This window comes from Metopolophium dirhodum, chromosome 1 (assembly GCF_019925205.1).
Source record: "Metopolophium dirhodum isolate CAU chromosome 1, ASM1992520v1, whole genome shotgun sequence".
Classification (NCBI taxonomy): domain Eukaryota; kingdom Metazoa; phylum Arthropoda; class Insecta; order Hemiptera; family Aphididae; genus Metopolophium; species Metopolophium dirhodum.
In genome coordinates, this window is record NC_083560.1 from 41,843,218 (window position 1) to 41,868,721 (window position 25,504).

Consider the following 25,504-nt stretch of genomic DNA (forward strand, 5'->3'; position numbering starts at 1 on the left):
TTTTTTGTAAAAATAAGATAAAAATAAATAAATAAATATAAACATTATAATTATTACAACAAATTTACCTCCTTTATTAGCAATGCTTGTGTAGTTTTCTTGGTGGTAGACAGTTAAATTAAATATTTATTATATTATAAGATTTTACTCTAACACAAAATCAAATCAAAACTTACATTAAAATAAAATGACATTGACAAAGTAATAATTACAAGAAAAGTAATAATATTGTTACAAATTGTATGATTGTTATCCATATAAATATTGTACCTATTCCATAATAGATATACTTTATAATCTTGTAATGACAAAACCAAAACGGAATATTTTTTTACTTGAAACTTTAAGAATAAGAGATTTCTAGTTGTTTATTTTTTGTATGTTTTTTATAAGTATTGGCATAACGTTAAAATAATTATGACCAAAATAATCTATACATTTTTTCAAAAAAAATTTTTGATATAATTAATATGAACCTACAAAAAATGTATACTTACATAATTATTCTGTTGTTAGAGATCAATAAAATATTCAATTTTTGTAACTAAGGCTTGAAAATTTAATACAATGTTCTTCATAAGTGCTTATTACTGAAACCCATAAATTTTAAATCCAGTAAGTGGATGTCCCTCTGCTGCACAGTAGTTACAAACTTACAAGTGGGTCACTGTGTAATGGATTGTATTAAATTTGAATTCAATGATATCATATCATTTTATACGAAAAACGATTCTGAGCGGAGATGGTTTGTCAGTCTGGATATTTTATATTGTTATTATTTAAATATTGTACCATGCTGTTGGACAATAATTATTAATTATGTATTTATAAGTATTCGATATAATAAATCAACTTTTAAAAATGTTCTCTTCCTGTAAATTTATGACTATATACACTTTCAGGTATAACAGATCATTTTTTTTCACATTAATGAAATATTTTATGAAATTTGAAAAGCCTAATTTATTAAAAAATATATCTAGTTGTCGATTCCCCCAAGAATATCGCAGCCCAGAAAATCCTCAACAATCCAAATTCACTCATTTATATAGGTAGGTATTATATCAAATCCTAAGTGAAGAAAACCTAATTAGATAGTGATTTGAAAATGTTTCCACATAATAAACAAGACTAAAGTTGTAAATTCAACCCAATATTGTATCTTTTCCCTAATCAACATAAGTTTTGAATCTGTGTCTAGTTATTAGGTAATTCAATATTTCAATGTAGGCTTCAACATGTGCTGTTGATGCTTTTATCAAACTATTAAAAAAGTGTATAAATATATAATACGAGACAAGTATTGTCGCAAAGGACACCTGCACGACCACGAATATAGGTAGGTACCGTAAAATTGGCTGACTTCGGACAACTTGATAACAATTGATAAAGTTAATCATACAATCGGTTTGATTAAATTAAAATCATCTTTTATTATATATTAGGTATCTATTAATGTATAAACAATATAATACGCAGTCTTAATGGTTATACAGATAGTTAAATATAATAAAATTGTTTTTAAACTTGACCTAATGCCAACCAAATTTCAAAACCAGTCACGCCAATTTACGCTAATTACACGTTAAATATTTAACCAAAAAAATTTGAAATTCGATATTGTGGGGGGGGGGGGGGCTGGAGAAATGTACGTGCTAAATTAGAATCCAATGGTATGATGGATTTCGCAAATAATAACTTAATACAACTGGACTTAATAAACCATATTACAACTGGAGCATGGATTTTCACGTAACTGTACATTATTTCCTTATCACATTTTTGGATTTTTCTCAGTTATCTTTACAAACCATAATAGTTTGAATCTTATGACAATTTTTATTTGCGTATTTTTGTATTCATTTGGATAAAAATTTCAATATTTATTGCATATCATAGTCATGAGTCAAGTAGAAAATTCAAAAATAATTTTTTGAATCTAAATATAGTTTGTGTATTATAATATATTCAGGTTAGGTTAGGCGAGAATCCTTCAAGACGAATTGAATACCCGTGTGCCACTCAATATAATTATTATTCTCGATTAATTTATATATTCTCAAAAACCTTAAAACACTTAATTAAAAACAAGAGTAATTTAAAATTTGTAAAATTTAGCAAATCGGAAATCGTTCTTAAATACCACATATCTTCCTTCGAATTTATTAAAACTATTCCACGTAAAAAATTATAAAAAATGTTTTAGATAATGAATTTTAACTAGTTCTACCCTATAGAGGAATATAGATTACCTGAACAATGGTTATTTTCCGCATTTGAAATATTTTTTTGGTTGTAATTAAATTGAATAATATTAACTTATTTTAATGATCATAAAATTAATTTTTAGAACAATCTTACAAAGAATTTAAAGAATCTAATATCTGCAATTGAAAATGTATATAGTAACATATGTGCAATAATTAATTAATTTCAAGAAATGAAAATATAATCATATAACTAATAGGTACATTTAATATTCCCACATTTCTGAATGTCCATATTCCGCAAGTATAACAATCATAATATCGTTTACTCCTTAACATATACAGATACTCATTTATAGAGCAGATATATTGAGTAACACACCTTTAGCTTTTCTGTTTATAGGAAAGTGGTAATAATTCAGAATCGTTATTCTAAACGTATCCTAAACTTAGAAAAAACCTACATATTACCACACTATATAGTTAATTCAAATCAACCAAATAAAACAAATCTATGTATATATGAGGATGACTGTATAAATCAAAATATATGTACATGCCAAACCTTTGTAAAAATAGGTAAATATTTAGGTCTATACAATGTGTCATAATCTTAAATTGAATGACCACATAAAATGTTTAACAAATAAATTATTAAGAAAACTTATGTATGCATTTAAAAATTTAACAGATATCTTAGAACTTAAGACAATTATAGTAGTGTATCAAGCATTAATAGAATCCATAATTAATTATGGTATTTTCATATGGGGAGGTACGTATGATACAACTATAGATCCATTAAAAAAAATACAAAACAAAATACTAAAAATTATCCTAAAAAACGACTCAAGATACCACACAAAATATTTATACAATGTACTTCCAATAAAAAAATTATTTTATAAAGCGCCGGTACTTTTTTTTTTTTACCTGTTTGAACCGACGGCGTCGCGGGAACTGCTTTCGCATTACTTCCGCGAAAGCGCCGGTACTTAACATAATTAAAAATAACCTTACTTTTAAAACTGAACACGGACATAATACTAGACAAATATCTACTATCAAAGTACCAACTATGCACAAAAAATTAACACAATCCACATACTTATTTACAATATACTACCATTAGAAATTAAACACAGCAACTCTTTTAAGTTTCTTAATAAAAAATTACACTTTGGCTATTACAAGAACAAAATATAGACAGACTCATAACAAACGTATAGGATTACTGCATTATTTATCATATAAGTTGTACGACTTTAGTAATTATTGTTAATTTTAGTTTATATTACTTTATTATATTGCATTATTTAACTACACAATTTTTTTTACATAATGCTATATTATATTATATTATATTATATAACTAAATAAAATAAAATATATATTTACTTATATTATTAATATTATAGTTAGGTATGTGAGAAATGTATATTACAAATTGTAATTATTTAACTTTTAAGAACTATCTAATGTATTTATATTTCAAATTGTGAACTCATTGGGCCCCATAAGAACATGTTCAGTGGGGCCCATTATCTTCTTGAAGAATAAATAAAAATAAAAATAAAATACCACAGGGGGGCACCATTTTTCACTGGCCCGTGCTACATTTCAATTTAGCTTATAAAAATATAAAATGTTAAGATTTCTATGTATTTTATTTTATTATATTTATAAAATTATTAAAATCGATATAGAATTAGGTTTTTTATTGTATTTTTATGTTATTTGGTCCACTACATTTTCGCACATTCAAAATTGGCCCTCTAGTAGCTTTGAGTTGCCTATCCCTGGTATATACTAATAAGTAATAAAGTAATATTATAGTATAGTTTATTTATGAGTATATATATATATTTATATATGTGTATTTAAAAATTGTAAATTGTTTGAGCATTTTTAAATACTCGTAACTTGCTTCAAAATTAAAATATAAAAAAACTTACGAGATTCACTAGATAATAATCTTACCTTGAAATTTTATAAGTGGTCAATTCACTCTAATTTTTAATCTAACAGATTTAAGCGTGATCTGCTGAGTGTACAAATTGCTATGTTATAGTAATGCGTTCGTAAAACAGAGAATGCATACGGGTGCAGAGCCCTCTAAAAAATAATATAATTTGTGACGAGCATGCAAAAACTCTGGCGTTATCATTCATTTCTAGTACTCTAGATTATAAGTTCCCACTATCATAACACAATTAGAAGCACTCACGGCAGACGGAGGCAAACGACTAAGGTCCAATTGCTCTGCAGCGGTGTGTCAACTATAATACTATACACATTATGAAGTTATGTGCTATCAATCCATTTAACCTAATTTTGGGTAAACTTAATTATACTTAACAGAAATATTGAATTTTAATTGTTTTTTTTTTTTTGTGAATTAATAATCTCAGAGTTTCCATATTTATATGGATAAACATAATCAACATAATCCCCTCGCCACCCCCTTACAAAAATAATGTATACGCCACTGATTATAACAAATCGAAAAACTTTTTTTTTTTAGCTAATTAGAAAATTTTGATCAATTATCAACAATATCTATAATAGATAGTTCTTTGGAATTGCATTTTTACTTTTAACACAAATAAATTTACTTATACTTAAGCCGGACTAAGGCAATACTTTGTAATAGTATTATTGTTTATTAAGTATCTACATGTTACCGTTATAAGTAGGGAACGGATTTGAATGCAAATTGCATTTTTTTCTGAATGTCCAAATCATTGGTTTCCAAGCAAAAAGTTCATTTCATACGTCAAAGAATTAAAAAATGTAACTTTTATTTTGCATTATTTTGCATTTTTAAGACTTTAATGCATTTTGTGGTTTTTAAGTCATTTTTGGGTCATTTTTTTAGTGCATTTTTTGATGTTAAAGCATTTTTTTAAGGCATTAAATTGTATTTTTTTAAGGCATTTTTCTTGTTTTTTAGAGCATTTAAATCCGTTCCCTAGTTATAAGCATTTAAATACTGTACAATACACATAGGTTTGTAAAATAGTTCTATATCCAGTGAAGTTCCAATCAATTTAGCAAAAGTGTCTGAGCTTATAGGTATTTCTTAAATTAATGACAGTTTATATAGGTAATTTTAGTAGGAGGAATGGCGTATCACAAATAAAATCTACCAACACCAGCCAGCCAGTTTTTTTTATTATTTCGATCAACTAAACTTCTAAAGTCAACCCACCCAGATGAGATCAAATTTCACAATCAGTTCAGACAAAAACGCTATCTCCAGTTTAGTTTTTTAAATTATTTATTGAGAGCCAAGTACGCTTTATGGCTTTACACTTACAATAAAATAACTTATTTAGAAAACTATTAATTGTAAAATGTCAAATGGTATATTTTTCATGATTTTATAAATTATCAACATTTTTGAAGTAACTCATTAATTTAAAAAGTAATAACTTTTTAAAAAATAAATATTTAGATTTTAACAAGTAGGTACTTATTTAAAAAATCTCATAAAACATTTAAAAAAAGTTCATTATTTTTGTATTAAAAATATTTTTTGATAACTAGAATAACTTTAGGTATATACCTATAATTTATAAAAAAATTATAATCAAACTCATTAGCATTTTAAACATCTGTTTTTTTTTTAATAAATATACATCTCTACATATCCAGATCATGTACAAACAAATAGTAATACCACATATTTTTAAAAATTAAAATAATTTCTTTTGTATAAACATCCATATCAAATAGAACACTATGCATTTTACATTTCCAAATATTTTTTCTCATATTTTCCAAAGAAAGTTTGTTCAACCCCAATTGTGTTGCAATTTCAATAAAGTTTTCTTCATTTTGAGCAATAGTATTAATAATCCCTAAAGTAGTTAACTGTGAAGCCGTTACACGAGATGTAAATGTATCTCCAGGTAATGTTACTACTGGAACTCCTGCCCATAATGCATCCAAGCAAGCTCTGTGGCCATTGTATAAATGTGTGTCCAAATATATATCAGCCAACTGGATTCGATTCATGTGTTGATATATAGGAATAAAGTCAGCAAAAATGATCCGTGATGTATCAAAGCTTAAATCATTAGCATATTTTTTTAAGTTATTTTCCGCAGTATCATTCAAATGTAGAAGCCATAGTACAGAGTTAGGAACATTATTTAAAATAGTTAGCCACATACGTAGAGTTAATGGATCTATTTTATATAGTTTACTAAAATTACAAAAAACCACAACATTTTCTGGTAAGTTGAACTTTTGTCTAGTGTAATATTTCATGAATGTTGGGAGTTCTTCTTCAATGCGTACATTTTTAACTGATCCTACTAATTCATTAATATCGTCTCCATAAAGATCAATGCTTTGATGTATAATATTATTTGTACTATCTATGACTTCCTTGCGCTGAGGTAAATTAGAAAACTTCTGCTTGTGATCACCAGAAAAAATAGTTTGATTTGTGTAAGCCAATTTTTTAGTACATAAACTTTGAAGTTTAGGAGGAAAACTCATGTTTTTATCTGTAATCAAGTAATCCAGGAATGTATCAATACTGGTACTAGGATAACCAAGCCATGAAACTTGAATTGGAGCTGGTCTCAAAGCAAATATTTCAGTTTGAATACCCTTTATATAACCACTCAGGTCAACCAGTATATGGATTCCATCACTATTTATACATTTAGCAGCATCGATGGTTTTGAGTTGTGACAAATTTCTATGGTGTTTAAAGAGTTTATCCCTGAAACTAAAAAAAAAATGGTTTTACATTATTAATATTATAATCAATAATAATTAGTGACTGATTTAATAATAGTTAAATGAGTTTAGTGGTAAAGTTAAATACATAATTTAATACTAAACAACTGAGCGTTATCAAAGAATTTAGTTGATCTTTACATTAAATTACAAATCATAGGTAATTATGACTATGTAATTATGTAATTATAATTACATTTAATTACAAGGCATTTGCTTCTAACAAATCAAATAATAAAATAATAAGTAATAATAAAATCCTTGTTGTATTAATTTTTTTTTTTGATTACGTTTATAATTTTAGTAAATAATACAATTTATTGAAAAAGGTCTAAAGGTATAAGCCATATTTTTACTTTTATTTATTGAAATAATTTAAATAAAATATTTACCAGGGTAGAATATTGTCACATGATGATATAGAATAACAAATTACATCTATATGGTAGTTGTATATCTTGGATAAGGATTCCATAAACGTTGATATTGGGTATTCACCAAAGTTGATTGATACAAAACCAATCCTTAGTTTTCCGTTCGAAGATATTATAGATGTTGGATGAATAAATGGTTTGGATTTATCAATTGTATTTTTAAAAATCTCAACACAATGATTTGCATACTCAGTAGTAATATTTGTTTGTAGTTCTAATGATAGTGGAAACATCAACAAATCATGAGGCAAAAAGAACAAGCCTCCATCATTATTGAGTTGTTTGTTAAATATTTCTTTTAAGATAATCACGTGAGAATCATAATCTGACCAGTCACAAACTTTTTGTAAACATTGTACTAATTTACAATACACTTCTGGAAAATCTGGTTTCAGTTTTAATACAACTTCATATGTACGAAAAACATTATCACTTTCATTTTGATCATGCCGAATTGCCTTGTAAAAACAATGTAATGCTTCTTTACTCATGTTTAACTCTGTAAATATACTACCCATATCTATATAAATTTTGACAGATTTATTGTCATCCGTCAAAGCGTTTTCATAATGAACAAGGGCACCATTAAGATTTTTATTTTTTTTGTAAAAAATATTTGCTAAATTCAAATGGACATCAAGGGCATCAGAGATATCGATTTTTAAAATTCTATGATAGATATCAACGATATCATCAAATTTGCCCAATTTTTGTTTTAGAATTGATAAATTAATTATAGTATTTAGATGATCTGGTTGAAACTGAAGAGCCATTGTATAACATTCTAGAGCCTTTTCAAAATTATTTTCATGTTCGTAAGTGATTGCAATATCACAGTAAATATTGGGAAAGCTTGGTTGCAATTGAATAACTTTTCTATACCTGTTGAAAAATTAATTTATGATATAATTAATAGTAATATAGATACATTTTAAAAGAATAATAATATTAATTAATTAAATAAATTACTATATTGTTTATATCATGAAAAACCGAAATTAATAACAAATAAGTAAAAAAATAACAATAGTCAACATCTATAAGTCACAGTATCTTAAATTTAATTGAGACATTGGATTCATTGAATTGAACATTCTAAGATGAAATAAAAACGCTGTAGTTTATTAATATTTAACATTTAAAAAAAATCCAAAATTAAATTAATGCATGCAAATGTATATACTAACAGTATGAAACATGCGAAACAATGAACCATTTATTAATGAATTATTAATATTTTAATGTGAACTTTTATATTAAAATTGACTTTGTTTTTTTTTTATTGATGATACTAAGCAGAAATCTTTCTTTTTTAAATATAGCTAGATTAAAACCATATAATCAATACATGCCTAATTTAACTATGAAAAATAATAAATATTCAAAACTTATTGTGGAAGAACATTTATATTGAATTAAATTAAATGAATAGTAAATAGTAGATTAAAATTGTCTAATATAAATATTGGAACTTTACCAAACAAACAAATGCTGCTTAATTTAATTTCATAACTTTATCAATGTCTTATGAATCAGGAATATAGCAAATATATATCAAATCTATAATTCCCTAGCCTTGGATTTAATTTTAATATTGAAAACATAAGGTGAATAATGTTCAGCTGACATAGAATTTAAAAACCCAATGTAATATGTTTTCAGTATTTCAGGTAAGGGTATTTTTTATTTTGAAATTTATAATGTAATCCTAAAATGAATCCGGGTTTCGCCACTTATTATAGGTTATACAACTTTTTTGTACATAATTTAACCATGACTTCTAAAGTTGAGATGGAGTAACAGACAATAGACATATTATATGGAATTAAACGCAAAATATACAATCTTAAAATAATAAATTATGTAAATTAAAAGAAAAATTATAAGAGTAAGTACTCACTAATAACAAATAACAAATATTAAACTAGGGAAGGAAAAAATGTAACCAAAATAAATATGAAGTGTAAGACTAGTCAAGAATAAGAGTCAACAAAGGGGATCAGTGGATAAGGTGTAATTATAAATTATGAGTAACTAGAATAGAGAATATAATTTTGTGTAATTAATTTTTTTTTCATTGTAATGGAGAACTTTGCTAAAATTTAAATTGTTTTAACTTAAGTATCCTAAGTCACCATACATAACCAGTAAATTATTATGCAACAAACATTTATGACTACTATGTAATTAAGCAATAAAATCTAAAATAATACCTGACTAAAGCCATATTATAATGACCCAGCTTATGCATAACAAGTCCAACTTTCCAATGACCAATTGCATTCTCAGGATTGAATTGTATAGCAGAAATATATGCATCTTTTGCATTTTCATGGTCATCACTTTCTATATATAAATCGCCCAATGAAATGCAAGCATCTGATGCATTTATATATTTTTTAGACTTTGCGTATACTTTATACAGAAGCTTAAATACATCCTTTCTTTGGTTATCAAACTTGATACATTTTTTTAAATGGAGTTCTGCTTCTTCTGAATTGTTGATTTGTAGGTACATAACAGCCAATTCAAAATTAACATTTACATTATTTGGCTGAAGTTTCAAACATTTTAAGAAGGTTTCAATAGACAATCGTAATTTATCTTCATAATAAAAAACAAAGGCTAAATATCTTAAAACATCAAAATCTTCTGGATTTACATTCAATATTTTTTGAAATACAGCATATGCTTTATGGAACTCTGATTCTTTGAGATAAGAAAGTCCTAAATACTTCAAAGTAATTTTTATATTAGGATTTACTTCCAAAACTTTCTCATAATATGAAATAGCTTTACTAAATTTAGCCGTCTTAAAATATGCATTTCCTAAGCTATTCAAATTTTTTTGCAAATATGGTGCAATTTTCTGTACTATCTTAAATTGCTTTTTAGCTTTTTTTATTTCATTTAAACGTAAAAGTAGATTGCCATACTCACTACGTGCGGTCAATAATTTAGGATCTAATGACAAAACTCGTTCATACGCTAGTTCAGCTAGTTTTAGATCGTTTGTCTTAACTAACGCATCTGCATAATTCATCCAAGCGTAAATACAAAAAGGTTCCATTTGACAAGATACAGAAAAGTAAAGTTTGGCTAAATCAATTTCTGATTGTAGCCAATGAATCAGTCCCAAGTTATTATAAACTTTAAAACTGTTGAGATTAATATGTTTTGCTATTACCAAGCAATCAATAGATTTTTCATAATTTCCACACTTGAAAAATGAATCAGCGTTAAGTAATATAACATTTAAGTCTTTCGGTTTATGCTTTTTTAATTCTTCACAAACTTGTTGAGTATTAATAAAATGTCCACTTTGAATTTCAAATATTGCATATTCTAGAAGAAAATCTAAAAAAAAAAAAAATATTTACATTTTAGAACATTTATTAATATTAAGTTAATTAAGTAATAAATTAATTATGAAATAACAATTTGATTCAAATGGAGTTTCATTCTATGACAAAATGCAATAGAACAGACACTAAAATACTCTAATCTAGTAAACAGATTTGCAGTAAACCCACAAAATATTAAGACTATGTAGATGAGGTTCAATGAGAGAACACACTAACTCTGTGCTTATAGACTGATGGATAAGACCTAATTTTTCCTTCCAGTGGAACCACTTTGCTGGGTGTCCCGCAGACTGATCAGATTTTTTTCGGCCCTTAGTGCATTCTCTCGCTGGATGGAGAATAATATTTGAGCTCAATGAATTTAAAATGTATAATCTTACAGCAAAACTATAATTTAAGAAAGAATGACAACTTTAGTGTAGTATGGACAAAACCAGATTAACTTCAGAATCAATTTTAGTCTTAATAATGATTTTTAAGACAATTATTGAAATAAAAATAGAAAATTTTGCATGTCTATAAGACTATAAACTACTCAAAATGTGTAAAATTATTTTTGAATTTATACTATGTATAGAAAATACTAATTTAAATACTTGGTGGAAAATTCTAATTTATTAAATAAAGTACTTATTATTGTCTACGATTCTAAGCAGAGGTTTGTCAGTGAATATAAAGTATATATTTTAATCATACGTTTTTTGATATTGCTATTTAAGTTCCTATACCTACAGAATTTACTGTTAGTATTACCCTAGGCTGATTTAATTTTTTCTGAAAACATTGCATTTATCATAATATTAGTATTAAATTATGATAATAGTGTAACTACCTATATTATGTAAGAAAATTACCACATTATTGTAATTGAATTTTTAGGCAATGCCCCATTACTGTAGAACTATCTGAATAGATTCAAGGAATAAATTGGTAATAGCTTAAAATTTATCTAAATATTTTTTAAATGTTATTGTGTAGGTATAGTAAAGTATAAAATACTAATAGTTTAAGTCCCCATGAATAATGATGTGAATCATAGAAAAATAACTAACATCGTTATTCTTTGTTTAAATATCTAATTTCCTCCAAATTGAAGTCAAATGTCTATAAAAAAATCTTTGTAGGTACTTACACCTATATATTTTTTAGATTTATTGATCATATAATCATATGATCTGAATAATTTATAAAAAATTTATAATTTTAAGAAATTTGTTAACATTTTATCTTTAAATGTTTATAAAAAAATTTATACAGTTAATATGTCTTTAATATATTTTTAAATTGGTGTGACAATTCACAAGGAGCCTTGTATAGTTGTATTTAATTGTAAAAATATAAAAAAAAATTAGAGATAAGAAAATAATGAAGTAAAAAATTTGTGAGAATTTTGTTATCAATTTTAAATAATAGATAAGGTAAGGAAATTTTCTTATGAATTTCTGTCAACAACTAATTCGCATGTTTTCGCGATTTTGACGAATTTTTTGAATATTTTAACTTTATACGCTCATAAAATATTATTGTATAATGACATTTGACTTATTTTTTTATTACACTAGAACAACTCAGACAGCATTTTGTAATGATATTATAAAATTATCATAGGCGTGCGCAGACTTTAATTCCGGCCGAGCCTGGAACAATTAGTGCCCCGATACTAGGACAGTAATCCTAATTTTTCAACATACGTTCTAATATTGTAAATTATATATATGTTATATATATTTAAATATAATCAAGTTGTATGTTTACACAAAGTTAAAGTGCTTATTTCTAGACATATATTTTTGAAGTTGTGAATATAATTTTAAATTCTTCAAAAATAAAATGATATAAATACAATTATGTATAAAAAGAGGAAAACACATTACCCAAAATTTAAAATAAAGCTTGGTTAACAAACAAAAATAGTTTATACATATTATATTAATACATAATGTATAATATATGTATAGTAATGTATTAATGTGTAATTATCTAATAATTAAAATTAAAGAAAAATTATAAATTAATTCTCCTATTTCCTATAATTTTTAATATGTCAATCAGTGTGTCACCATTTTAACATGTTAGTTCTGGTTCAGTAAATATTAATAATAAACTATTAAGTCGGTCTTGGTGCATAGTACTTCTTAAATTATTTATTACTATTGTTAATATTTTTAAAATAACCCATTCGTAGGAACAACTTGTATCTAGTATTACACTGAATAATTTCAATATCATGAAAAATCTATTAGATGAGTAGATTAGTATTTTAGTAAGTATTGGTTTTCCGAGCCACGAACTGATAGACCTAACCATCGGTAGCTATGTATAATACGATGTATTTATGTATAACCAACCTATTATTAATGTCTTTAGTCATAAATCATAATGCATATTTTGTACACTATGTTTTTGTTAGATGAATAAAATTGATGTAGTGGTACACGCAAGTATTATTTATTTTATTTCACTATCACGAAAAATAAAAATATGTTCAAACATATTGTTATAGTAAGTATTAAATATATACATACATTTTACTATGCCCCCAAAAAGATTCTGGTCGAGCCTCGTGCACACTCTTACTATGAAAATTATTATAATAACAATATAAATTAATATTATAATCACGAATAATATTATTATAATGTTAAAGTACAACTTTTAAGCAAAAAAATGTTGTCTGGTTTAACTTAATAGGAGTTTTGCATAACATTTTAAAGTTTTTTGACTGAGCATTGATAAAAATTTGATATTTTTTTAATAGTATATTCAAAACTTATGAGGAACCTTATAATACATTTTTCAATAAATTTTTGATAAAGCCGAAAATTCTTTCAAAACATTAAAAAGAAAACCCCCAAATACAATCAAAATTTGCTCATGCCTATAAATAGTCCAAAATGATTCATAATATTTTGAAAATTTTATCGTGCATAGAAAATTATGCTATAAATATTTTGTGAAAATTTCAAGTATCTACGGTTATTGGTTTATAAGTTAGGTACACCAATAAAATAAAATAAATTGTTTATGTCAAAAACTGGTATTGTGTGCAAATTCCCAAATTACCAACTTGATTCGCTTGTTTACCAGAAAAGATGTTGACGTTTAACATCAAAAGATTTTTACTGCTCCAAAGGTAATAACTAGGGAACGGATATTAATTAATTTAAATATTTTTATGTAGTCTTAATATCAGACAGTTTTTGATATATGTTTACGTTTCATTTAATTTCGAATAATCTTATGCTAATTTTGTTTTAAATATTTTTAAATACTTAAGTATTTGACATTAAATGACAACAATTCAATATCCTATCTAAGTAGTAGTGATAGATATAAATTTCAGTACATACTCATCAATATATGCGTTTATTTTTCGATCAGTGTTCATATGAGCGTTATTTGATCACATTGTTTTTGAATTGTTTCAGTTTGTGTAGTTTGTATAATATAATTTATAAATTTATAATATTGTTAACTATTTAAATATACTCAAAATCACTCATTCAAAAACATTAAAAGTTGTTCTTTATTTGGAAGAATTTCTAAATTAAACTTTTAGAAGTGTTGGACAAGTTTTAAACTGTCAAATATTGTGATAAACCAGAATCAATCGACCAACGTGGTCAAGTTATTCAAAACTATTTTAAAAATTCAAAATATCATTGGATATGGACCTATTTGGGTTGGAAAGAATAAAACCACAGACGCCCAATTAAAATGTAAGTAAATGTTATTGTAGGAAAATTGAGCACTGAACCATCTAAACCATTTTTGTTATGTTGCAAAGAATTAGATAAATGCAACCACAAAACTATATTGTGAGCTGAGAGTAAAATGATTCTATGTCAAAATATCTAATTTTTAAGGTTTGTTGTCAAATATCTTTTTATCATATTTTATCATACAGTGATAATTGTTTAAAATTGATATCAAAATATCAAGCATGTTTTCTATAACAATATAACATGCAAATATAACATATCACTATTTTAGTTAATTCTTTAATAATAAAAACAATGAAAAAACAGTTTGGAGTAAAAATGTTCTATACAAAGAACTATTTTACTCGCTAAATATTGTTTATTTAATAGATAGAACCTTTTTACCCTATAGCACATTACACAGGCCAACATAATATGATGTAATATGATATAATTTACCTAAAACGTCAATCATTAATATTCTATTAAATCACTTTTTATTTAAATTTTATTTTGTATAAATGTATAATACTGTGATGCAACATTAAATACATTTAATACCTAATAAATTCATAAAAATAAAATAAAATAAAAATAATAATAATAGAATCACAATTCTAAACAATATTTTTTTAACTTATAAGATACTGAGCTGTAATTCTAAGAATAATTTGTGTGTATTATTTTTATTTAAAAGTTTCTTTATATTTGTGAAACAAATTAGTATAAAACATATGTTACTGTATAATTCTGTGATGCAACATTAATTACATTTAATAATAAATTCATAAAAATAAAATAATAATAATAGAATCAAAATTAAAAACATTTTTTTTTTTAACTATAAGATTACGCTAAGAATAATTTGTGTGTATAATTTTTTATTTTAAAGTTTCTTTATATCTGTGAAACAAATTAGTAAAACGTATGTTCATCTTCGGGCATACATTGGTAAAAATACTCTATATCTTGAATTTTTTCTTTAGTTATTTTTGGATTATTTTTAGTTGATACAGCTAAGTTTATATTTTTTAAAGATTTATAAAATTTGGAGTCGAGTTAAAGAACAAGTTAATTTTAAGAAAATCATCTACACCATCACCATGTAATGTACTGAACTATATTTATAATTGTATGTATTATCTATGGATGGGAAACACTTGTTTTGACCAGGACATATTGATATTATTATGTTATTGGTAGTGATGGGACTCTTTTACTCTTAATAATGTTTTTGTTATTCAATTAAAGATATGTATCCGAATTTAACCCTGCCTATTATAACTCAGAGGGGTATGTGGCTATCAGCTGTAATATATTATTCAAATAATTTTGAAAAGACTAAGTGTTGTTTTAAATTTAGGTTCCTATGCTTCAATGGCAATTAAAAAAATTATTAAGCTTGTGGAAAGTAAAAATTGGCAAAACAATTTAACATTTATTTCCACTAATTTTGGATTTTTAGTTTATACTATTTCAAAATTAGAAACTTCTAAAATACCGTAAGCCAAGAGCCTAAAAATAGTTCATGATGCTATAAAGCAATTGAAACATGTTCCTGGAGATTGGAGTTTTAGCCAATTCAAAACTTCAAAATATATTGGAAAAAAATCCAGGATTTAACACTGTAATGTCGATAAGGTAAATACTACGAAACAAAACTCCAAAATAAGAATTTGGAAATATAGTACACTCCAATAGAATTAACGTGTATGAAGTATTCACCTTAATTGTCCATTGATGTGAAAAGGTCATTCATCCATTATAAGGCGACTTTAAGAATAAATCGCCATCATTTTTAATTTGAAAATTTCAAGTTATATGTTGTTTTTAACTGTTTCCCTCACGAAGACAATTTGGATAGTTCATAATAAAAATTTTTAATATACATTATTTTGTATTTTGTATTATTTATAATAAATTAAACCTTTTTTCAATTTAAATATTTAAATAATGTAAATTTATAAATATATATTTATTAAGTAATGAACAGTTTATTATATATTTAAATATTTTCAATTTTATACTAAAATAAAATCCGTCCTCTAGTTATAACAGACAGTAACTCAAAATTCTTTCATCTCTCTCAACTTTATGTCATCCTATGTCTTGGTACTATGGTTAATTTTACACAATTAAAGAAAATAAAGTACTAAATAATTTAAACTAATTATGGTTTTATGTTATGGGAATTTAAGCAGTGATTTGTCTGTATGTATTACAAACCAATTTTATAATATAAAGGAATTTGGCGTTGTTTGTGATGTACGCAAGTAGGTATCAAGTAATCAAAATGATGTTATAAGGGTTTTGAATAGATTGAATATATTATGTTTATTGTGATGTCTACTTAATTAAGATCAACTTTCTCAAAATTTTGATTTTATTACTATAAAATCACACCAAAGTGCCAAAATTAAAAAAATTGGAGAGTTGATAATTTAAGTAGATTACACGACGAACCTAAATCCTTATTGTGTCATTAGCCTAATTGTTATGTTTCATAAAGTACAACCAGAGCCATGCAAAAAGAGGGCAAAGGGGCAGTCCACTAAGGTGCCAATGTAAAACATACATTTAGACATTTAAATTTTGAGCATATTATTATGTATATAGATTTATGCGTTAAATTCTGATTTTTTTTTTTTTTTGATATAGAAAAAGAGAATTGAAAGTTTAATTTAGTAAGGCCAATCATCCAATTTAAAAAATATTTTTCTAATGAAACTAAATAATATGATAATATCTGTGAACAGGAAAAAAATGTTTCAATAACTTATTCAACCAAATAGCCCAAATGGTTTCATTAAAACATAATAATTTATTAATTTTTTAGGTACTATAGTTGTGTTATTTTATATAGAAATACTATTATATTGAAAATGTATGTCATTATTTGTTTAGAATAATTATAATAAATATTATATTTATTATATTATTTTGAATAATATTTATTGTGTATTGATAATATAAAATTATGTTTTGAAATATGAATTATGTACTTATTTACCATGATAAAGGAGTAATTTGTGAGCATAACGATTTAAATGTATGTAAGCTCCCCTATAATTAAACGATATCAAATATCAAGTTGAATTGAAATCAAATATAATTGCATCAGGGCTCCAATGATAGTTAGCACAGTACTAAGTACAACTATAAATTTCTATATTATATTATATGTAGTACAACAAACAGCCCATAAAAAATGAATAACCTACAACTAAAATTGTAAACAACGCCCAAATTTTTATCTGTTTCAAAAAGGTTTAATGTATACTGAGACCAGTTTCATTATCTATCACCATAATTGTTTAAAAAATATACAACTTTGAATTTATGACAGACAACTCAAGTTAATTATTACCTATTATATTTTTCTAATATACTTAAGAGATTCCTATTATGATTTATGATATTTACAGTTCTTTTAAACTACTTAATTCAACAAGGTATCTATTTGGTTTTAATTTTTCTGTGATACAAAAATATTAAGACGAGTTGAATAGAAACTATAATTAAAATTATATTATTATATAGGCGTATTTATATTTAGCATATAAATTAATAATATTGACAATAATGGTTACTGATAAACGACAATTACTTACCTAGGCATTCACTAAATATCTAAAAAAAAAAATAAACAAATTATAAAAATAATCTAAAAATGTTTGATTGTTAATAGTTTTTACCTCAATTGCTCTATTAAGCAGCGTTAAAGAATCTCCACATAATTTTATTGAGCTGGCTTTTTCAATGGTTAATCTTGCCAAATCCTTTATTTTTTTAATTCCTAATTTGTTGAATTCATAGGAAATTTGTTCAAATCTTTAAAAATAAATAAAATTAGCTATAAAAAAAAAATTGTTAAAAACAAGTTGAGTAAGCAGACATATAAATATATAACATTGGTGTTACAATATTAAAATTGAAAGCAATAATAAATCATTGCATTCAAAAATGATTGTGGCTACATTAAACTTTTGATGTACTCTCACTTCATAGTGCCAGACAGTGGTGGTTCACCTAGGAAATTTTAATGGGAGAATATGTTATAAGTAGAGCCCAGATTGTTACGGGATATGGTCAATCAACCGACAACCAAAATACTTACAGGATAATAGATCAAAAATAATATATAAACTATATTATAGAAGTACATAGGTAATCTAACAGAATTTTTAATTTATATCCTTATTAAAAATCTATTTATAATGAATATTGACAATGTTAATAACATTAATACTACTAATACGATTATAAAGACTGTTTTAATCTTTGGTGTAAACTAAATAAGCCACCCTAATAGATACGTTGAAGGCACAACAAAGTTATGTGTCTCATATACGTAATTATGTAGTACATTTACGTAATGTTTAGAGTATCTTCGAGGTATTTCTCACAACCTAAGCATACAATACATTATATAACTGTATGATCTACATTTTACAACCTACAATCGTATTTTTATAAATGACTTTTAGTCTCTTTTGTATTTTGTTATTTTACGAATACATTATGCATTTTTATATAAATATATTGCTATCCATATTATTAACATTTGTACAATGGGTAGATTGTTAAAAGAAGAATAGTAATTTAAAATTATATTAAATGACCACATTATCCATTATTGTTGGTCGATTGTCCTGTCGGTCAATAGACCCAGAACAAATTTGTACGCACTAAGAAGTATCACAATATGCCTTTAAATAATAATATGCAGTAAAAATCGTGAAACTATTCAACAAATATGCATACAAAATTTAAACAATAACAATAGGTAATGGTAAAATAAATTTACATAGTTAAATCTTTTATTTGATAGGTAACAATTAAATTGTTTAGTATAAAAATTATTCAAAAGCTGAATTAGTTACCTAATCCAAAACAAATAATTTTCTTATTGAAATTGCTTAAGTTGTTCATGTTAAAAACGATAAAATTGTTATTAGGTTACGAATATGTGATAGGTTTGTAATTGGTTAAATATATTATTAAAATTTTTGATTTTCTAAATGACAAGATATTATTTTACACCTTTATTAGATTTTGAAAACAATTTATAATTAAATTTATTAAATTTTATGCAATTAATATCACATTTTGTCAAAATATACAAAAGTATACAATATTCATCTAATATGCAGAAATATGTAAAAAAAAAACTGTTGGTAGTAGCTTAAAACTATTACAATTAGTAAAGATTACTGACAAAAATCCATGCTATAGTTAGTCATACATTTTAGCAAATCTTCGGAGGTGATATCAAAGGTACAGATGTCAGGGCTTTAGGGGTTACATTTTAAACTTAGCTTACAATCATAGACTAAGTTATAAGTATATTTTAGCCCGTACTCATAACTGTATACTATGTAAAAAGGTATATTTTATATCTTTGTCTGTGCTGTATATATATAAGTGTTAAGCTACATTTTCCTTGCTAAGTCAGACAGTCAAGACACACACCACGTACTGGATCAGTGTTCACACTAGTCATCCAAGTGTTGCAGGGAAAACGTATGGACAAAGGCTAAGAACATGTACCAATGTATCATGCATTAAAAATCCTTAAAACATATATAACACATGCATTAATCCCCTAAAAGAAGCACAATTGCTGAATTGCTTAAATATATAATAAAAATGTGCATTAACCAACCGAAAAATTCAAGTTAACATGTACTTTTAACAAATAATAATAATAAGTATATTAAAATGAAAACATTTTTTATTTATATATTAAAATTGAATTATAAATTATAACTAAAATGAGGTAAATATATATTTTTTCTCTTTGGAAATCAATTAACATTAATATTCTTTTTTTTTTTACGGTAAGCAGTTAAAATTTAGTAGAAAGAATGGATCCACATCAAATAAACATAAACTGAGATTATATATTTTGCACATAACTTAAATAAATAATTTGTATTGCCTATTAAAAATATTCATGCATTATACTTTTCATTTATACAAGTACAGTAGAACACTAATTATCTAGACTAATTAATTTCTAGGATAGTTCGGATATTTAAGCATATATTTTTACATCCACAATACATATCGAAATATACTGCGACAATAGCCAATAATGAGCATTCAATAATAATTGTAAGAAAAACTTTTCGTAAAATATAAACGTTATACATACGTCATACTAAAACGACTATAACAATTACAATTTATTAAGTGAATGTCAGCGCACTATTTGTTTTCTCTCTCTAGCTCACATAGACAAACCGCATTTAGGCAGAATCATTTGTTCTATGTTTTTAAGTAATCTTAGAGAATAATCTTTTTGAGGAAATGACATATCAATTTGTCTAAAGATTGCCTCAAAATTATTTAAATATAATTTAAATGTACAACGTTTTTTTTTGTTTATTTTGAGAGTCAAATACAAAGTCAAATAACAATAAAATATAAAATCGATATGTTATTTTTTTAAAAATATTATTCTCTATCTTTTTTGTAATGGGTGATTTTACTCTAAGATTACTTAAAAACATAGAAAAAATGATTCTATGTTAATGTGTTTTGTCTATGTTGCACATGGGCCAGAAAGGGAAAACAAATAGTGCACTGACATCCTCTTAAAAGAGCTTCCCCTTTTTTTTGCTTGTCCGAATAATTGGATAGTTAGAAGTCTGGTTAATTGATGTTGAGATAATCAGTGTTCTACTTAATTTAGATTAAAAAAAAAAGAAATCTATATCCTTATAAACGAAAATATTACTAACTGAAAATTATTTACTTTAAAGCATCATTTCCTGATAAGATTTTTGTAAGAAATGATATTGGTGTTTCACAGTCTGATTGTTTTGAACAAAATATATCCTGTAAATATTATAATTATTAGTTAATATAATATTTATAATTAATAAAATAAGTTTAACTGGCTTATCAAAAATCTGTAAATGAAATAAGCTTTATCTTAATAAAAATTTTAAAATGATTTGCAAAAGTGGCATTTTTAGACAGATAACTTATTTAATGGGACACCACACATGCATTTGTTGTCGGATTTAGCTTTATTAATTTTCTGTTATAAACTTGTGATTCTAAGAAAATAAATGAAGGTCTGGTGTCCTTTTAATTGTAACATATTGGAATAACAAATATACTACAAGAATTAGTTTATATCACAAGTAGTCGCCCAATCTTGCATTTTGATAAACGGTTAATGAGTTTCCTAACAAAGGGTGTCATGCCAGCGTCTGAAAATCTCAATAATTGTTCCAAATTAAAATTATAAGGTCAATCTATTTCTCATCAAAATTCCAAACAATAAGTACTTATCAATTCTGTTATTGGAACCCTTAAAAATATCAAATTGCAAAATAAGATTTTACCATTGGTTATAAATACTATATATTGCTTACTGGCCGGTTTTTCGGTGGCAAAAAATATTTACTCCTGGAAGATGGCAAGGCGAAGTAACTACTAGCGATCACTACGTTACCCTACATTACTAACCACAAGCCCGCACCCAATAACACGGCCGTACGGATGATTATATCCGAAAACGTTGTAATCGCTAGTAGTCATGTCGCCTACCATCTATCAAGAGTAAATATTTTGTGCCACCAAAAAAACCAGCCAGTGAGCAATCTACAGTATTTATAATCAATGATTTTACTTATTAACATTATATCGTCCTCATAGTTAATACAAATACACCATGAACAATCAATAATTATAGGTGAATTACTAATATATTACTTACAAATGGTAACGAATTCATAGTTTAAACTATGATACACCATACACGTGTGATCCACATAAACTTATGTCTGGACTGTTGACAATGAACTGCAAAAATATATATATATTTTAATATTACTGATTACACTAATAAACAAATCATTTTAAAAAGATAGGTAGATATAACTATTTTACAATGACCACCAGAGACAGTCAGGGAAATGTTGTTTGTCCTGGTCACATTTTTTTAAAAAATATCTCCAAGTCACCTACTGATTAGGGAGTGTATATAATTTGAAAATTATATTTAAATAAAATATAACGTATTGATTTTAAAAGATAAGGGGATCAAAAATATTAATTGCTATAATAACTGGTTTACCTACTAAATCAAAAATGGCCGGTCAAGAAAAACATATAGGCTATTAGTTTAAAAGGTAAAATTTTATCCTTGGTTAGTTACAAATGCTTTAATATTAAGTTTAATATTTTGAAGGCAACAAATTGTAGTAAAAATTATATGTTTTAAATAAGTACTCGTGCAGCTGCTAGAAACAAGATGGTAGGCAACTTTTTCTTCCCAATCGTAGTTTATACCTTTGATCATAAGAACCCAAGCATATTTGGCATGGAATCCAGTTATAATATCTTAAGAATTTCAGATACATTAAAAAAAGTATTTGTTTTTAAAGCCATTTCAATTTAGAAAGATAAAAGATAAAAAATAAAATCATATAGACCAAAATTAAGTTTATATTAATTACTCGTCACATTTCTTAAGGTTAGACTAGTAGGAAGAGATTACGCATTTTGTAGTAATTTGGAAGCTTTAGGACCTAGAAAATAAATATTAATAGAATATTTTAAGAATTAACCAACATAAATAATACGTACTTTAAATTTTCCTGACACACCTTAAGACAATAATCTACTGAATATCATTCAGCAACTGAAAACATAAAGTGTTAACTTTATATAACAAATTTTTTCCTCTGTCCTAAGAGTCTTTCGTCAATTCAAATGAATTTCTTCCACAAGCCTTTCACGAAGCTTAAGTTTCTGGGAGTATTTGCTGACTTAGACTACTCATTTATATTTCAGCGAATGTCAATGCAACTGATATGGTAATGATGTGTTAATAGTAGACAAGTCTAAGATTAAAAAAATTTAATTTAATTAATATTTTAAGTTTTATTTAATTGTTTAGTTATTGTGATATTAATTAGCAATTATAAATCTTCTTTTTTTATATAATCTCAATTTAAAAAAAAAAAACCGATATGGTATATTATGTTTTTTTTTAAATATATACAACAATCTGTAAAACTGTATAGATAAGAGCTAGACTAAGTAGATATTTAAGAGAAGTTATAACTTTAAAAGACTTTGTCGATTCATTAGACGCTGAAATATGTAGTACAGTTCTTAATAATTCTATTACTAATAAAATTGATTTAAAAAATAGCACCCAAATAAATCAAAATACTTATAAATTAAGTCTTTACAATTCATTTACTTCTCACGATAACTCAAAACATGAATATCAGAAAACAGGGCTTAACAAAAATAACTCGAAAAATTATCAAAATAATCCTAATTTCTAATTTAAATACAAATACTATTTTATCCCCACAAAATACACCCAACAAAAAGAGAATGAATGTAAAAACTCTACTAAAAACTCTGATTAAACCTGATCATTTCAAAGGGACTGAGGGTGTTAGGAATATTTCTAAGCAATATCATAAGATTAGCAACATTAATGAATAAAATGAAAACGACAAATTAAAATACTTTTCAATTTTTGTAAAAGGCACAGCCAATACTTTTATAGAAAATCTTGAAAATCAAAAAGAAAATTGGTTAAGAAGACCATTCTTCGAAAGAATCTGAAAGAGTTATACTTGCTATAGGTGTAACAAGAAAGGACACTACGTGGATAATTGTAAAATTCCAAAAATAATGATTAGGGTCCGTGTTAGAATAAAAATCGGAGCAGGTAACTCAGAAAAACACTTTAGAACTAAATAACATAACTTTTAATGAGATAAAAGGAATAGAGAAATATAATAATTATGTAGATTTTATTAAAAAATAGTACGACCAAAAATTAAATAAAACCACTATTAATAAAAACCTAGATATAAGTGAAACAGAAATTGAAACTATATATTTAAAAAATAAATTAATGTCCGGAACCAGAGTAAGAATTTCAAAACTTTTTACTCAGCAATAATACAAATGATACGCAATCGTACTACTATTTAGAAGTAACCGGAGATATATTTTCACTGGACAAAAACTTGGCAATGTCTCTCAATGACCCGGGGAATAACGTTCAAATTTAAAACAAATTTAATAATATAAAACAGTTATTAATCAAAATAAAATTACTAAAGAAATAGCTTACCTAAAATTAGACGATCAGTGGTTATTATATCTGATTACAAAAGACAATTATAATGATAAACCTAAGTTTCCTAATATTTTCATAACCTTAGAAAATACAAAACAATTTTTCCCAAAGAAAAATGAGAAAACCTTTAACTATAAATAAATATAACACCAAAAAATAAAATAAATATTAAAAACGTTGACATAATATCAAATATAATAGATTCAAGTTACATAATAGATCAAATTGAACGGTTAAGTAAAAACAAATTTTTAGTATTAGCATCATCCATTGTTAACAATGTTAAGTTAATAACATTCTATAATCAAATATATTGAAAGAATAATATTATGATACAGTGTCATAAAGATTACTATGTAGCGAGTCCTCAACGATTTAATTTTTTTTGGCAATCAACTAGGTAGTTATGTCAAAAAATCTTCAATATTTTAATCTAAAAAACGAAAAACGACAATATAAACTAAATACATACATAGTCTGGATAATAGGCACGATAGCATTCATAATACTTTCACAATAAAATTAGCTCAGAATATAAACATGTGGAAAAATTCATAAATATTATTTTGAGTTAACTGTGGACGGATTTAACGCGATGGAAGCGGCTAAGATGGTATCTCACGGAGATGTACAGTAAATTTCAACACGCAAAAAGATGTATCACAACCTTAAAGGTTTTGTTGCAGTTCCTGTACTGAATTTAATATCATAATAAGATCGACCAGTCTCTAAAAACCTTAATGTAGTCAAGTCGTTCTTCAGTTCTTATTGATTATAAATTGAACCTCTTACCTGTATCTTGTAATAATTGTTAATATTTGTATTGGATCGAAGAAATACTAAAATATAGGTTAGGTACCTACCTCGTACGAATATTAAAATTGTCCAGACCCAAGTTAGTTTCCAAATAAAAAAA

At 25.4% G+C, this 25,504-nt stretch overlaps 1 protein-coding gene across 1 annotated transcript; it reads right to left on the bottom strand.

Annotated features, from left to right (window-relative positions):
• Positions 1-5,852: 5,852 nt before the first annotated feature.
• LOC132938843 (UDP-N-acetylglucosamine--peptide N-acetylglucosaminyltransferase 110 kDa subunit-like) lies at positions 5,853-22,264 on the bottom strand. The gene is made up of 7 exons (XM_061005849.1): positions 22,195-22,264; positions 21,223-21,305; positions 18,158-18,293; positions 18,074-18,092; positions 9,610-10,753; positions 7,355-8,278; positions 5,853-6,951 (listed from the first exon to the last, which is right to left on the bottom strand). The coding sequence occupies exons 1-7, from the start codon at positions 22,210-22,212 to the stop codon at positions 5,853-5,855; spliced, it is 3,423 nt and encodes a 1,140-aa protein (XP_060861832.1). The 5' UTR covers positions 22,213-22,264.
• Positions 22,265-25,504: the final 3,240 nt, after the last annotated feature.